Source organism: Leptopilina heterotoma, unplaced genomic scaffold (assembly GCF_015476425.1).
Source record: "Leptopilina heterotoma isolate Lh14 unplaced genomic scaffold, ASM1547642v1 Lhet_427, whole genome shotgun sequence".
Taxonomy (NCBI): domain Eukaryota; kingdom Metazoa; phylum Arthropoda; class Insecta; order Hymenoptera; family Figitidae; genus Leptopilina; species Leptopilina heterotoma.
Genome location: NW_025111080.1, coordinates 4,858 through 23,323, shown reverse-complemented (window position 1 = coordinate 23,323; position 18,466 = coordinate 4,858). Strand labels below are relative to the sequence as shown.

The 18,466-nt window shown below is 27.6% G+C and overlaps 2 protein-coding genes across 2 annotated transcripts; one reads left to right on the top strand and one right to left on the bottom strand.

Annotated features, from left to right (window-relative positions):
• Positions 1-5,999: 5,999 nt before the first annotated feature.
• On the top strand, positions 6,000-7,220 carry LOC122506602. The gene is made up of 2 exons (XM_043618889.1): positions 6,000-6,312; positions 6,373-7,220. Exons 1-2 carry the CDS (start codon positions 6,000-6,002, stop codon positions 7,218-7,220), a joined length of 1,161 nt encoding a protein of 386 aa, XP_043474824.1.
• Positions 7,221-9,458: 2,238 nt separating this feature from the next.
• On the bottom strand, positions 9,459-14,215 carry LOC122506607 (the record flags this gene model as incomplete). Its single annotated transcript, XM_043618898.1, has 4 exons — positions 9,459-9,468; positions 11,582-13,406; positions 13,488-13,982; positions 14,028-14,215. Coding segments are annotated over 4 exons (2,518 nt in total), but the record flags the coding sequence as incomplete, so codon positions are not given.
• Between the last annotated feature and the right edge of the window lie 4,251 nt (positions 14,216-18,466).

Genomic DNA, 18,466 nt, shown 5'->3' with positions numbered 1-18,466 from the left:
AGTTTGTACTTTGTAGTAAGAGAAATACTATTTTAATAAACAGAAAGTCACTGAAATTTGAACCCATCTTCTTTTTAACTTATTACAGTGGAACTTCGATTATTTGAACCCTCCATTATCCAAACTGTAAATCAATTTGTCCGAACTTTTTCGTCATCTTAAACAAAAACTTTCAATTTTTACACCTATTGGTACAAAAATCTCATAAAAATAAAGAAATTTTAGTGATTATTCAGCGAATTTTAATGTAATTACCTCAAAGAAGACTCTTAATAAAATATGGCTCTTAAATGAAAACATTATTCGCGAGAGCGTTTATAAAATACATAACTCACGAAAACAAATAGAAAACATGCTCATTTAAAATGACAGATTTTGAAGGCTATGTTACAATTTTTAATATTTATTATTTTTAAAGTGTAAACAAATCGCAAAAATAGAAGTTATCAAAATTGTTTTATTAAATCTAAATTAACTTTAAATAAAAAAATTCTTTATTTGGCATTTTATATTGGCTTCAATTAAATAGTAAAATTTTGAAAAATTAGCCTAAAAACTATTTCATATGAATAACGCTTTTTCTATTTTTTTTCTTGAGTTACGTGTTTTATAATTTCTCTCGCGAATAATGTGTTTTCATTTAGGAGCCGTCGGAATGCCATTGAATAGTGTAAAAACATTTTAAAACAATCATTTATCCATAAATATATACGAAAATAATTGCAATTTATATCATCCGAACCAGATCATGCCTATAAATTAGTTCGGATAATCCAGATATTTAAAAAATTCGGGAATTTGGTTTTCAAAATTTTTTTAGACCTGGAAAACCTGGGAAAATTGGAATTGTCAGGGAGTTTTATAAAGTCTTATTCAGAAAATTCAATTTTTTAAATTTGAATATTAAAAATCTCAAGTCTTCAAGTTCACATTGTACAACATTTTAACTTTAAATTTAGTGCTTACATTTCAAATCTATGTAGCATTTCCTAAATTTTATCTTCTTCAAGTCAATATTTTCCTTTGCGTAATTTTTAAATCAATATTTTTAAATGCATTTTAGAAAAACCAAAAATGTTATTAAAATGTTTAAAATACTCGATTAATTGTAAAAATTCTAAGCAAAACTAAATTTAAAAATTCCTATTATTTTTCTGTTTATTTTTTCATCTACTTTAAAATAGGTAAAAGGGTACCTTAGAAGCAAAAAATTGTACGTTATTGTTTATCATTTTTGGAATGAAATCTTCATTAAATCTTTATTACAGCTAAAATTAATTATTTATTTATTCATTACTTAAATTTTAATTACTTATAAAATTAAAAATTAATAACTTATGTTATTAATAATTTACTTAAAGGATTTTATATTTTTTTGTCGTAAAATTAGATAAAAATTTATGAAAAAAATGTTAATTGTGAGTCTCGAATTTTTTTAAAAGTGGTCTGGAAAACCTGGAAAAGTCATGGAATTTTAAAATCCATCTTCTGTGGCAATTCTGAAATATTTTTAGTCTATGTAATTATCTCTTATTTTTATTCTGCTCAACAACATAAAACAAAAAGCTTTTTTATAAATATTTCTAGTATCTGCAATTGTGTCGAATTTTTTATTTTTGTTAATGCTGGAATCTTATTTCTCGGAGCAAAAATTTCTAAGTTCTATGTCCAAAAGACGTCCCTAGGACGTCCCGGGGACGTCAATTGGACATTCTATACAGCAATTTTTCAGTTAAGCTTTTTCATACTAAATAAAAGTATTTTCAAACAAACAGTCGGTAATAAAGCAAAAAGCTTTTTTCGTAAATCCTTTTAGTTTTTGTAATTACATCTGCGAGTTCGTCATTTTCCTTAAAAGTTAAAACTGGAATCTCATTTCTCGAAGGGAAAATTTCTAAGTTCTATGTCCAAAAGACGTCCCTAGGACGTCCCGGGGACATCAATTGGACATTCTACACAGCAATTTTTCAGTTAAGCTTTTTCATACTAAATGAAAGGATTTTCAAACAAACAGTCGGTAATAAAGCAAAAAGCTTTTTTCGTAAATCCTTTTAGTTTTTGTAATTACATCCGCGAGTTCGTCATTTTCCTTAAAAGTTAAAACTGGAATCTCATTTCTCGGAGCAAAAATTTCTAAGTTCTATGTCCAAAAGACGTCCCTAGGACGTCCCGGGGACGTCAATTGGACATTCTATACAGCAATTTTTCAGTTAAGCTTTTTCATACTAAATAAAAGGATTTTCAAACAAACAGTCGGTAATAAAGCAAAAAGCTTTTTTCGTAAATCCTTTTAGTTTTTGTAATTACATCCGCGAGTTCGTCATTTTCCTTAAAAGTTAAAACTGGAATCTCATTTCTCGGAGCAAAAATTTCTAAGTTCTATGTCCAAAAGACGTCCCTAGGACGTCCCGGGGACGTCAATTGGACATTCTATACAGCAATTTTTCAGTTAAGCTTTTTCATACTAAATAAAAGTATTTTCAAACAAACAGTCGGTAATAAAGGAAAAAGCTTTTTTCGTAAATCCTTTTAGTTTTTGTAATTACATCTGCGAGTTCGTCATTTTCCTTAAAAGTTAAAACTGGAATCTCATTTCTCGGAGGGAAAATTTCTAAGTTCTATGTCCAAAAGACGTCCCTAGGACGTCCCGGGGACATCAATTGGACATTCTACACAGCAATTTTTCAGTTAAGCTTTTTCATACTAAATGAAAGGATTTTCAAACAAACAGTCGGTAATAAAGCAAAAAGTTTTTTTGTAAACCTTTTTGTCTCCGCAATTATCCGAAAATTGTCATTCTGATCAATATTGCATTCCAATTTGCACGTAATATTACAGTCATTTAAAAATGTCCGCCTAATGATATTACCGAGAATATCACGATAATATTACATTAATATTACTCGGTAATATTGTAGTAATTTTCCAATGTTACTTAATTAAAAAAAAATTTCTTATTGTGTAAATATACGACGAAAAAGGAAAACTGATCTACTGTAATTAAAAATAATTATTTTATATTTTTCATTTACAAAATCAGGAAATTTATTTCTATATAATAAAAACTTTTTATTTACTCTGCTTCTCAATTTAAATAACAATTTAATAATTAACTGGTGTAATAATAGATTTTGATTTACCATGCGCTAACATATTCTTTGTCAGACATGGGTTAATAATGTTTGCATTGCCTTACACTTTTCCTTTATTTTTCCGTTATATAAATAGCGTTTTATTTAAATTCTCTGTAGAAATGAAAATTTATCATGTTTGATATTTAATACAATTTTTCTTAATTTTTTAAAAATATATAAATTTATCTAACAGTGGATTGACATAAAACTTTTGTAATTCTATTCTAAATATTTATTGCTTGAAATTATTAAAGATATTAAACTACTTTTAATAGAAAATTTGCGAAGTTCCTGATGGAAAATGTGGTCGTTTTGAGGCCTTTTTTTCTCCTTTTTTACGTCCCCAAGACATAAAAATGGCAGACATAGAACATCTTAAAGAAGTCTTTTTGTTGTCTTTATGATGACTCTAGGACAAGAACAACTTTGTCCCAAAATGTCCACGGACAATATAGGACGTCCTAAAGACGTCTTTTAGATGTCCCGGTGCCCACTGGGAACATTCCAGTTTGGAGCATCAACATGAAATGACCCAGACTGGTATAAATACCTTGCTTTTATACATTTTCTCCTTCAGTCTTCAAAAGAATGTCAAACGATTATTATTAACATGTGTGTAAAGAAAAAATCAATCAGTTCAAAAATATCTGTCAAACGTGGAAGAGGCATTTTCAATAGAATTATTAACAAATTGCCTATTGAATTGCATGTTCCTGGTTATCAGTATTGTGGACCTGGAACTAAATTAGCAAAACGATTGGCACGTGGTGATCCTGGTATCAATCCACTAGATCAAGCTTGCAAAGAGCACGATATTGCTTATTCTCAAAATAGAAATAACGTTGAGAATAGACACGCAGCAGACAAAATACTCGCTGAAAAAGCTTGGAGTCGAGTACACGCTAGTGACGCAAAAGTTGGTGAAAAAGCAACAGCTTGGGCAATTACTAACGCTATGAAAATGAAAACAAAGATGGGAATGGGTTTAAAATCAAAAAAGAATAAATCTAAGAATAAGAAGAAAAGAAAAAATAAAGCAACACATCCATTAAGAAATATTGTACTAGCAGCAAAAAAATCTATTGTTCCTGGTAATGATACCTCATCAGCTATTAAGTCAGCTCTAAAAGGGGCACGAATAGCTGTGAAAATCGCAGGTGGAAAAAACAAAGTAAAGCAACCTCGAATTTTACCAGTACCAAAAAAAGTTGGTGGTTTTTTACCATTTCTTGTGCCGATTTTCGCTGGTCTCAGTGCAGTAGGGGCTCTATCTGGTGGAGCTGCTGGAATTGCAAAAGCCGTTAATGATGCAAAAGCAGCGAAAAAACAACTTGAAGAAAGTCAACGACATAATCAAACAATGGAGTCCATTGCTCTTGGTAAAGGGCTTTTTTTAAAGCCATACAAACAAGGATTGGGATTAGAATGTTCTGCTAAAAAAAAAAAAGCAAAAAAAATGTAAAATTACCACAACGAGCATTGACTAATTACGATTTACTTAAATATGCTAAATTGTTAAAAATTCCTAACTTTCGAGGAGTTTTCATGCGTGATAATTTACCATTTATGGGACCATGTAAGAATGAAACAGCTATAGTTAATTTAGATAATAAAAATAGTGCTGGCACACATTGGGTTGCCTATAAAAAAATAAAGAATGATGTTATATATTTTGACAGTTTTGGAAACCTTCGACCACCTACGGATCTTGTAAAATATCTCAGTGTTGATAATATCAAATATAATCATAAAAGATATCAAAATTATGACACTTTTGTTTGTGGTCATTTATGTTTAAAATTTCTCTGTAATCAACTTGAGTTAAAAAATGTATTTTCCCTGTTTAAATAAAGACTAGTAAAAATTTTATATCTCAGTTTACATTGAACCCTCAAAATGAACGATTCATTAACCTTAACATTGTCTGGAAATTCTTCAATTTTGGAAGCACACTATTTTCCACCAATTGAATTGACTCCAAATAAAAATTATGTTCTTGGACTTGTTGAATTTCTAACCTTTAATTCGATTCCAAATTTAGATATTGGAAATAATAAATTTTACGTCGGTGATGAAGAAATCACTATACCGACAGGTAGCTACGAAATTGATGATATTCAACGCTATCTACAGCATGTTTTAAAACCAAAAGGAATTATTCTTCACATTAAACCAAATAACAACACATTAAGGAGTGAAATTTTGTGCAATAGTGACATTAATTTTAAAAAACCAAATTCTATTGCACAATTATTAGGCTTTAGGCAACAAATACTGAAAGCTGACATATTCCATCAATCTGATTTACCAGTGTCTATTATAAAGCTGAATTCATTAAGAATTGAATGTAATATTACAACAGGTGCATATATTAATCATAAAAAGGTGCACACAATTCACGAATTTTTTCCCACTGTACCACCAGGATATAAGATAATTGAAGTACCCTCTCAAGTCATTTACTTACCAGTTGCTGTCAAGACAATAGATCATATTCAATTGCAAATCATTGACCAAGATGGGCATATTGTGAATTTTCGTGGTGAAACTATTACTATAAGATTACACATTAAGAGGTTGTAAAATAGAAGAATAAAATTATGGGTATTGTATTTAATCAAAAAGTTGGCTTTGGTTATTATATTAATAATAATAACTCTGTAGGATGTCAAAAAAGATTCAGTTACAAATCTTCAGTCAAGGTGTTAACACCGCAGAACATTCAACTATTGAAGAGTCTAGGATTAAAAGTGATAGAGCAGAAAAAGCAAAAAAGAAGGTGAAAATAAAAAGATTTAAATTTGTATGCATTTGCTTTGTTGGTTTCATCTATAGACATCTAATATTCTGTAAAAAATAAAAAAAATGGAGGACGACTTGCTAAGTATTGCAAAACCAATTGTTTATGATGAATCCATTGCTCATTATGAAGTCCATGCTCATTTACCATATGCTTCATCAACATTCAATAATAGTGATGAAATTCGAATTGCTGTTCAAAATCAAGACCACTGTCTTTTACCAGGAAAAAGCTCACTTCATATACAAGGAAAATTAACAAAAGAAAATGGGACACCAGTCACCAATACTAGGCTTATCATGAACGCCATCTGTCATTTATTTGAGGAAGCTCGTTATGAGCTAAATGCTGTGGAAATTGATAAAAACAAAAATGTCGGTCTTACGAGTCTCATGAAAAATTACATTTCAATTTATGGTACTCAAAGTAAATTTTTAGAAAATGCAGGTTGGTTTCCCACATGTGATGCAAATACTCCATTAGCTGATAATAATGGTAATTTTGATATTTCAATTCCACTAAGCGTTATTTTTGGTTTTGCTGAGGATTATCAAAAAATTATTGTAAACGCGAGACATGAATTAATTTTAACAAGATCGAGAAATGATGTTAATGCAATTTTGCAAACTGCTGAGGAACTTGTGAAAATTTCCATTGATAAAATTGAATGGTTGTTACCTAATGTACGCTTATCTGATGCACGAAAATTCAAATTGCTAAAATACATTGAAAAAGATCCACTAATTCCAATTAGTTTTCGAACCTGGGAATTATATGAATATCCTCTGCTACCAACAACCGCGAATCATGTGTGGACTGTTAAAACATCAACGCAATTAGAAAAACCTCGTTTTGTAATTCTAGGCTTTCAAACAAACCGAAAAAATGTAACAACGCGAAATGCTAGTCACTTTGATCATTGTAGAATTACAAATGTTAAATTATTTTTAAACAATCAGTGCTATCCATATGGTAATCTTAACCTTGATTTAGATAAAAAACATTATGCTGTACTGTATGAAATGTATACAAACTTTCAAGCTAGTTACTATGATAAAGAATGTCAACCATATTTAACGAAAGGTGAATTTCTCGATTTTGCACCATTAATAGTAATTGACTGTTCAAAGCAAAATGAATCTCTAAAATACGGCCCTGTTGACATTCGACTTGAATTTGAAGCGAAAGAAAATTTTCCTGATCAAACATCTGCATATTGTCTCATTTTGCATGACAGAGTAGTAGAGTACAGACCAATCAGTGGTGGAGTAAAAAAAATCATTTAAAAATTACTAAAAAAAGGTAAAAAAAATTACTAAAGACAATATTACTAAAAAAAATGAAGAATATAAATAATCCTACTTTTGTCTTATTAATTCAGTAACAGTCAAGATGGATTATGTAGTAGACCTTCAAGGTTTTAAATCACCTACAAATCAATTTATTTTAAAAGAATTGGCTATAACACCGCTTGAAGAGAACATAACCAAACCCTTTAATTTTCTCTTTCAATCACCATATAAATGGATATATATGAAACCACAATACCAAAATATTAACCGTTGGTTGGAAAAAAATTTTCATTGTCTATATTGGAATGATGGTGATATTCCTTTCGATTTATTACCAACTATTTTAAATAAAACATTAAAAAATGCACGTACAATTTATGTAAAAGGCCTAGAGAAGAAGAAATGGTTACAAGATTTATGCACTACGAAATGTAAAATTAACATTGTTGATATGGCGGACTTGAGCTGTCCATCTCTTCGACAATTAGTTTTTTTATCAGACAATATGATACCATGTAAACATCATCATTATCATAATCGATGCATTGACCTGAGAAACGTAAATTGTTCTGTACGTAATGTGATTATGTTAAATGATTGGTTATTTAAAAATTTATTAAACAAGAAAAAAAATGAGTCCGATTATTGGATCTCTATGAGTTACAAAAAAATCACAGCAATTTAATTCTATCCGTCGCTTGTAGTTATTTTATTGTAGTGTGTGTGTGTGTGTGTAAATTTTTGTAATATAAAACTGCTTTATAATTATTCTGATTAACATTTTATTAGATGGTAAGATTTTTTTTAAGACAAAATGTATTTTTTTTAATTAAGAGAAAGAAAGAAGAAAATTTACTTTCCTTGTGTACTTAAATATATACATAACATAATTACTATTAATTTAAATAATGTTCTAATTTTTTTAAATAAATACTTGAAAAAATGTAAAATTTATATGTATTTTTTATTCTATTACCTTAACCAAAAAAAAAAAATGAAAAAAATTTGAAAAGAAATGGTGAAAATATAAAGGTTTAAAAAGCTCAATGCAGTTTGTAGGTGCTCAGAAGTGGTGATGAGCGGGCAGGGTGACCGCAGGTGGTGAGGAAGCGGGGGACGAACGTAAGAGGCAAAGCATTGCCTTGAGAGGAGAGCGGAGTGACGGGGTGGCCAAAGAAGCTGAGGGAGCGAAGGACGGACGAAGAGAGTCAAGCGCTGCCTGTAACAGTGAAGAGGATATACGAAGACGGCCTAGCATAGAAAGAACGTGCATCACAGTACACTGTGAGGGGAGAATTTTTATGTGACATTTTTACGATCACATTTGAATTAGACCATTTTACTGCTGACTTAACGACTAGACGATTAGAGTAAACCACAAACATATTTAAAAAAAAATAATTATTTTTCAACTTGTTTAATTGTTATATAAAAAATTATTTAATTAAAAATTTTTCTTTTATTTATACATTAATTATTATGTTTTTTTAAATTTGATCAATTTTTTTTATTATTCTTGCATGCTTTATGTAAAAAATATTAAAAATTATTTACTATTATTTTTTTAATATAATTCTTTTTCAAAGATATTAATTTATTAGCTGAAATTTTTTTCTTATTAACATTTTTTTACAAACTCATCATCTTTTTCTGATAAAATTTTTTGTTACAATTTGTTCTTTATTTGTGCACAATTTTACAATTTTTGCAAAATTTTACAATTTTTGACATTTTTTAATTTGTAAAAAGAAATTTTTTTTAAGATCAAACATTTAATGAAATTTTTTTTAAAAGAAAGACATAATGTCAACTAATAAGAATTAATTTTTTTAAAACTGTAAACGCCGCCGACAAAGACTAATTTTGCAGTTATGTCTGCAAGTACAGTTACAACATTTACTGTTGATCCTTCTGCTGAAAGCATTTCAGTGGCATGGTACACCTCAATAGCGTTAAGACACAGCGTCATCAGCGAATCATAGGTAACTTCTAGGACCCACTCTATGGGTACAGATATCTCGTGGTTAATCATGACGTACTCCATGCTGTAAATATAAAAAAAAACAGATCTAAGACAAAAATTATACTTTTTCTTTAATTTGTATAATTATTTTTTAAAAGATTAGTGTAAAAATGAATTGAAAAAATATTTTAATTTAAAACTTACTCTGTATCTTGGAGAGGACTGTAATTAATTGGTTCGTCTCCAGCCATCTTCTTCTTCTTCTTTTTCTAGTTGTACCTAAGCATAAAAAATTTATTGAAAAATACAATTCAATTTTAAATTACTTTTTCTTTATGATTATTCTTGCGTCACACACAGTTATAGAGAAAACACTATTTTGACAATTAAGTACTTAAATTATAGCAAAAAATTCATATCTCACTATTTTGATAAATTTGTTTGAGATTGATATTAGCTGATCTCACCTTTGTATTTTTGTACAAGAGATAAATATTCTTCATTTATGTACAAAAATACAAAGGTGATATCAGCAAAACATCAATCTATCTAAAAAGTAATAAAACATCTTTAATTTTTTTGTAATACTTTAAGTATTTAGTTGTAAAGCAAATAGATTTTTCTATAACACAGAATCAAGTTCTTCTTCTTCTTCTTCTTCTTCTTCTTCTTCTTCTTCTTCTTCTTCTTCTTCTTCTTCTTCTTCTTCTTCTTCTTCTTCTTCTTCTTCTTCTTCTTCTTCTTCTTCTTCTTCTTCTTCTTCTTCTTCTTCTTCTTCTTCTTCTTCACAGACACCAACACTGATAAATTCCTAAGCATAAGATTTGTTAAAAAAATACAATTCAACTTTATTTATTGTTTCTAAAATAATTAATATTATGTCACAGTTATATGTAAACAATTTAAACTAAATTTATTCATTGAATATTTAAAATTGGTCGAAAGCAACATCGACTCTGCGCATTCAAATATGCACCTTTCTTGGTGAGCTCTATTTAAAAGCGTAGAGTCGATGCTGCTGACAAACAATTTAGAAAAAAAATTATTTTTGATTGTTTCCGTATTAATGAGGCACAGTATTAATTATTGTTGAATATCAATAAATTAATTTAACCGAATTCTTAACTAATCTTATGCTTACACTTTACTTTTGAGACTTTTTTTTCTTCTTTTTCCTACAAGATCTTCCTTCAAACTGGAGTACCAAAATGAGAGAAGTAGGGCTCATTTGACTAAGTGGGGATTATACCCCCAAAAAAGCTTTTGTATTGTTTCAACCTTTGATGAATGAAAACCAAGTCGAGAAAATTCTACGTAGAATTTCACAGAAATATATTGAAGAAGTAGGGATTGTAATTAACGCTTTAAAGTTATGGGAATTGTGTGATGTCAAAAAATATAAATCACAGTTCTAATTTATATTTTACGAGCATGTTTAGTTTTATTTCTTTTCATAGCCCCACGGATATGTATCGGTATTTGAGGGTGCTAACACACGCTTATCGTCTTTCAGCTTAGAACAATCTTTCTTTGTTTTATAGTTCGAACTTTATGCTTACAGCTTCGAATCGAAAATTGAGTTTTAATCAAATTTTGATGGAAATTTAGAGAATGCTTATAGTCATTAAATGTTATTGTTTTTAGTGTACTTTTTTTTACACCTTTAGCTTTCTTATTTTCCGAATTCAATTGAAAAATTTTAAATGCATACAATTTTGAACGTAAACCTATAAATTCTTCAATAATTTTTCCACAACATTCATCTTTCATTAAACCTAAAACTTTTTTATTACAGAGTGGTAGACCGTAAACATTATTTGGTGGATAGTCAGAGGTGTCAAATTTCTCAATATTTTGCTTCATACATTGATAGAAATCAGGAACTTGAATTTCATATATCAAACTGTCAGTATCAGTGTAAAGCAATTTTACCTTATCACCAAAATTTTTTTTTATATAATTATAATGAAAATCGTATGTAATAATTTTTGAAATATCTAAAACAGTTAAACCTGCATATATTGGTTTATTAAACGTAATTTTCAATTTATTCATTTCAATAATAACCATATCTTCATCAAATACGGTGCAACTATGAAAATTTGGTTTACCAATAAGTGATCTCGCACCATAACGCCCTTCCCATTTTGTAACCAAACGAACATCTTTATATTTTCGAACATTTTCCATAGTTTTACCAAAAACTGAATTATTCATTAATTTATAAAAATTTTTTTCAAACTCGTTAGTGGATTTTTTTCTCATTTCAGTGTTTAAATCAATGTAACTCTTTAACCAAGGCTTTTGTTTAAATTGAAGAACTCTATGAATTTTTACTAATTTCATACCTAAATCCAAGTATAATTTTAAATTTCTATAGTGTAAAATGTACTGCTTTTTATGATAAAGAGTTGTCATTAATTTCGGAATTTTACACTTTGAATTGGGTGGTACAAAGTGTTGTGGACAAAGAGGTAAATCCTTATGTAAATCATGTAATTCAACAGGATATTCTAAATCAACTTCAAGAATATATCCAATTAATGACTCATCAGATATATTTTTAAAATCGATTTTTGAAAAATCCTGTACCCATATAAATTCTTTATAAGGTAAAAATTCACTCATAGCTGCACCGTATTGATTATTAATATCAAAGTACATAATGTATTTTTCTGGTAAATTTTTATCATATTTTTCCCCCATATACCTGTTGTTAGCTTTTGAATATCTATTTGAACATTGTGATATACCACCCCTAATTCCAGCTTCAATAAATAGCAACATTTCAGGATCTGTTAATAGTTCAAGTTTTATATCTGTCAATTTTAACATGGTGTCAAAAGCAAGTCCCGGTGCAGTGTAGTAATGCAAAGGATCTAATTTATAAGTGGAAATGCATGTTTTTCTAAAATTTTCAAAAATATCGGCAAGAAGAAGAATATCTGTTTTAAGATAAAGATCAGAATACTCTCCTAAATTTTTTAAATTAAATGTTTTCCATACATTTTTAGCATGAAGATAGTCTTCGTCTGAAATAGTTTCATTGTTTAATTTTGAAAAAAATGACTGTTTCGGAGGAAGACATTCTTCATCCAATCGTGCCCATGAATCAATGTATTCGTATGGGAATACACCTTTTCTTATCAACAATTTAAATTGTGCATCGTCTGTACAATGCTTTTTTGTAATTTCTTTTTCATTGTCAGTTAAATAGGATGCTAATTTCTCTAAACTACTTGCCATAAAACGAAACGAGTCAATAAATCGATATTTAATTTTAGTCTTATCCACATCTTTTGTGAATGAAAGGTATTTTTCTTTATTTATAGGCAATAAACTGATATTTCCATCAAAACCAGTTGCAAGAGCTCTTATAAAAAAATGTGAATCATAACCTGATAAATTGTGAAAAACAACGGGAATAATGTGAGAATATTTAAAATTTACATTGCAGCCTTGATGAGCAGGACCGCGATATCTGCCTGTAAAATGGCAATGATCATGATGTTTAATGTCATTTATTTCAAATGGTTTTTCGCAAATGTGACATAATTTAGCAGTTTCAAAGTCTTGCATTTGTTGTTGGGTCAATTGTTCCATTAGGACAATATTTGAAAAAAATACTCTATTTATATTACTCGCCATATTCTGCAATTCATTAATAAACCACTGTATACAGTCCTCACCACGATAAAGATTTGTATGTGAGAGTGACTCATCAAAGCTGCACTGCATGGTATAAGCTACGCTTGTAGGCACGTGCCTTTGAACGTTGCATGTGTTTTCATCTGTCTCTGCAATAGGCTCTAAAAGGCATTCTGTATCGGCATATATTACGAACGGAACCTTATCTTTAAAACGATAATTTTTAAATTGGACAGAATTATTATTCTCATCGGGTAAAATTACTTTACACTTATTCGTATTCTCACACGCTAATCTATGTCTTGTATATGAGTTATTGTCAAAAAAACGACAAAGGCAGCGATCACATAATAACAAACTTTGTTTCTTTTTAGTTACCTGTGATCTTACTAAACGGGAAAGATTCTTTATTAAAGCAAAATGGTATATTGGTTTCAAATTATCATTTTCGTTTTCATTAATTTCATTAGTCTCTATCATTAGTAAATGTACTACAGGATTATTTTCTTTTTCTTTACTTACATAAATAGGAACAATATCAGTATATTTATGTTTTTTATCAAAGTCATCTAATCCATAAATATTTATTTTTAAATTATTCATTTTTTCAAACTTTTTAATATGAGAAAAACTAATTGGAAATTCAATACCATCATATTTTAATATAGTACTGTAGTGGGGATATGAGCTAGTGCGAGTTACGTGATCTCTTGCAGGAAATAAAAAAGCTGTTATTGACCAAAGAAAACAATAAGGGTCATTGTTCTCAATGTTAATTACAGCTTTTTTATTTCTAATCATTAATGGTAAATCCGTATAGGTGGAATATCCAACTTGAAATGCATCATATCTATTAATATTTACAACTAAATTAATAATTTCTTTCAAACTCCAACCCGATTCTTTTTCTTCAAATTTCTCAATTTCTACCAATACACAATATCTGACTTTATTTTTATACCAATCATCTAAATCTGTTGTTGGAAAAATAATTGAATTTCTCGTACTAAAATACTTTATTTCATCAATCATTTCCCCTTGTTTTAAAGTTTCAAATCTACCGTAAAAAATAACATTTACTTTCAAATTTGCATGCTCTGTTAAACTTTCTTTTACATTATTAATCGTTAATAATTTTGAATCCTCTAAAAAATTATTTAAATCTTTATGTCTTAAATTCACTATCGAACCTGTTTTCACACGACCATCAAAAGCATTTTCCAAGTTTTCCCACCTGATTCGATTATTCTCTTCTTGATTTCCAGCTGATAAACGACCACCACTTTTTATATATAAATGGTGAAATTTCTGTTGAAATGCCTTCAACAGTGCTAACGATGCAATGACACTTCGTTTCTCATTTACTGACAAATTTTCTCTATTATCACACAAATATTTCTTAACTTTATAAATACTTCTTTTATTTAATTTAATTAATTTTTCACATTCACTTGGACATGGGCCCTCTTCTCTCAATATAATAAGACGATAAGCTTCTTTAGCACAAGTCACAAAAGTTTTAAAGCGATTTGATTCCATCTTTTTATTTTAATACAAATTCAACTAGTTAAGTTGATGTCTCAAATATAAATGAGATTTTGGCAATAGTTTTGCACGTCTTTATACTACTTTAACAAAATGCTTCTTTTTCACACAAAGGACACGTGACTATACGAATTTTTTTTCTACTTATACTAACATCATAATTTGAATGTTTTATGAAAAAAGCTATAAAAATTTATTACCCATGACAGAAAATATTTCTCAGAATTATTTTCAAACCGAAATTTTCACCAAACATAACCCCCTCCCTCTTCTCCTTTCAATTAAGACAAATATCACGTCTAAACTTTAAAAAAAAATGTTGACATCGTAAAATAAACACATGTCACATAAAAATAGGTCATAAAAATAGGTCATAAATTACTGCAACACTCCGCCCCCTCCCAAACAACAGAAACAAGTATTTCCAAATACACACACATTTTTTTAACATTGACCCCCCCCCACCCCATACTCTAAATTTTGACCCATATCCCGAAATCTGACCCCCGCCCCACTCTAAACCACCACCTACAATCAAGATTCTCATCCCACTTCAAGGCCTTCTAATAGGCCCACACGTGCTCACACAGACACGCACTCACACGTACACACATCTCACACCGACACGCACTAATACCAGTTGGTCCAGAAGCCCCCCCAACAAAATTGTTTATTTGTTTGTATATTTGTTTGTTATACTCGAAAAATCAGTTTTTAAACAATTTTAAAAATTTCTGAAAAATAAAAATTGGTCGATTTTTTCGTTTTTTTTTGTACAGAAAATTTAAAAATCTTGATTTTCGACTGAATTCATAAAATTTTTTTATTTTCCATCTAAATTATACACGAAAAACAAGTTTTTAAGAGAATTTGAAAATTTTTCAAAATTTAAAAATTGTCGTTTTTCTCGTTTTTTTTCTATAGGAAATTTAAAAATTTTGATTTTCGTCGATTTCTTCAAATTTTTTGTTTCAGAAAATTATTGCAATCGTAAATTTCGACTGAATTCGTTATTTATTTTCATTTTCAAGCTGAATTATACTCGAAGAATCAGTTTTTGAACAATATTAAAAATTTCTGAAAAATAGAAAATGGTCGATTTTTTCGTTTTTTTTTTGTACAGAAAATTTTAAAATCTTGATTTTCGACTGAATTCATAAAATTTTCTTATTTTCCATCTAAATTATACACGAAAAACAAGTTTTTAAAAGAATTTGAAAATTTTTGAAAATTTAAAAATTGTCGTTTTTCTCGTTTTTTTTCTATAGGAAATTTAAAAATTTTGATTTTCGTCGATTTCTTCAAATTTTTTGTTTCAGAAAATTTTTGCAATCGTAAATTTCGACTGGATTCGTTATTTATTTTCATTTTCAAGCTGAATTATACTCGAAGAATCAGTTTTTAAACAATTTTAAAAATTTCTGAAAAATAGAAAATGGTCGATTTTTTCGTTTTTTTTGTACAGAAAATTTTAAAATCTTGATTTTCGACTGAATTCATAAAATTTTCTTATTTTCCATCTAAATTATACACGAAAAACAAGTTTTTAAAAGAATTTGAAAATTTTTCAAAATTTAAAAAATGTCGTTTTTCTCGTTTTTTTTTCTATAGGAAATTTAAAAATTTTGATTTTCGTCGATTTCTTCAAATTTTTTGTTTCAGAAAATTTTTGCAATCGTAAATTTCGACTGAATTCGTTATTTTTTTTCATTTTCAAGCTGAATTATACTCGAAAAATCAGTTTTTAAACAATTTTAAAAATTTCTGAAAAATAAAAATTGGTCGATTTTTTCGTTTTTTTTTGTACAGAAAATTTAAAAATCTTGATTTTCGACTGAATTCATAAAATTTTTTTATTTTCCATTTAAATTATACACGAAAAACAAGTTTTTAAGAGAATTTGAAAATTTTTCAAAATTTAAAAATTGTCGTTTTTCTCGTTTTTTTTCTATAGGAAATTTAAAAATTTTGATTTTCGCCGATTTCTTCAAATTTTTTGTTTCAGAAAATTTTTGCAATCGTAAATTTCGACTGAATTCGTTATTTATTTTCATTTTCAAGCTGAATTATACTCGAAAAATCAGTTTTTAAACAATTTTAAAAATTTCTGAAAAATAAAAATTGGTCGATTTTTTCGTTTTTTTTTGTACAGAAAATTTAAAAATCTTGATTTTCGACTGAATTCATAAAATTTTCTTATTTTCCATCTAAATTATACACGAAAAACAAGTTTTTAAAAGAATTTGAAAATTTTTTAAAATTTAAAAATTGTCGTTTTTCTCGTTTTTTTTTCTATAGGAAATTTAAAAATTTTGATTTTCGTCGATTTCTTCAAATTTTTTGTTTCAGAAAATTTTTGCAATCGTAAATTTCGACTGAATTCGTTATTTATTTTCATTTTCAAGCTGAATTATACTCGAAAAATCAGTTTTTAAACAATTTTAAAAATTTCTGAAAAATAAAAATTGGTCAATTTTTTCGTTTTTTTTTTTGTACAGAAAATTTAAAAATCTTGATTTTCGACTGAATTCATAAAATTTTTTTTTTCCATCTAAATTATACACGAAAAACAAGTTTTTAAGAGAATTTGAAAATTTTTCAAAATTTAAAAATTGTCGTTTTTCTCGTTTTTTTTCTATAGGAAATTTAAAAATTTTGATTTTCGTCGATTTCTTCAAATTTATAGTTTCAGAAATTTTTTGCAATCGTAAATTTCGACTGAATTCGTTATTTATTTTCATTTTCAAGCTGAATTATACTCGAAAAATCAGTTTTTAAACAATTTTAAAAATTTCTGAAAAATAAAAATTGGTCGATTTTTTCGTTTTTTTTGTACAGAAAATTTAAAAATCTTGATTTTCGACTGAATTCATAAAATTTTCTTTTTTTCCACCTAAATTATTAACGAAAAACAAGTTTTTAAAAGAGTTGAAAATTTTTAAAAAATTTAAAAATTGTCGTTTTTCTCGTTTTTTTTTCTATAGGAAATTTAAAAATTTTGATTTTCGTCGATTTCTTCAAATTTTTTGTTTCAGAAAATTTTTGCAATCGTAAATTTCGACTGAATTCGTTATTTATTTTCATTTTCAAGCTGAATTATACTCGAAAAATCAGTTTTTAAACAATTTTAAAAATTTCTGAAAAATAAAAATTGGTCGATTTTTTCGTTTTTTTTTGTACAGAAAATTTAAAAATCTTGATTTTCGACTGAATTTATAAAATTTTCTTATTTTCCATCTAAATTATACACGAAAAACAAGTTTTTAAAAGAATTTGAAAATTTTTCAAAATTTCAAAATTGTTGTTTTTCTCGTTTTTTTTCTATAGGAAATTTAAAAATTTTGATTTTCGTCGATTTCTTCATATTTTTTGTTTCAGAAAATTTTTGCAATCGTAAATTTCGACTGAATTCGTTATTTATTTTCATTTTCAAGCTGAATTATACTCGAAAAATCAGTTTTTAAACAATTTTAAAAATTTATGAAAAATAGAAAATGGTCGATTTTTTCGTTTTTTTTTGTACAGAAAATTTTAAAATCTTGATTTTCGACTGAATTCATAAAATTTTCTTATTTTTCATCTAAATTATACACGAAAAACAAGTTTTTAAAAGAATTTGAAAATTTTTCAAAATTTAAAAATTGTCGTTTTTCTCGTTTTTTTTTCTATAGGAAATTTAAAAATTTTGATTTTCGTCGATTTCTTCAAATTTTTTGTTTCAGAAAATTTTTGCAATCGTAAATTTCGACTGAATTCGTTATTTATTTTCATTTTCAAGCTGAATTATACTCGAAAAATCAGTTTTTAAACAATTTTAAAAATTTCTGAAAAATAAAAATTGGTCGATTTCTTCGTTTTTTTTTTGTACAGAAAATTTAAAAATCTTGATTTTCGACTGAATTCATAAAATTTTCTTATTTTCCATCTAAATTATACACGAAAAACAAGTTTTAAAAGAATTTGAAAATTTTTCAAAATTTAAAAATTGTCGTTTTTCTCGTTTTTTTTCTATAGGAAATTTAAAAATTTTGATTTTTGTCGATTTCTTCAAATTTTTTGTTTTAGAAAATTTTTGCAATCGTAA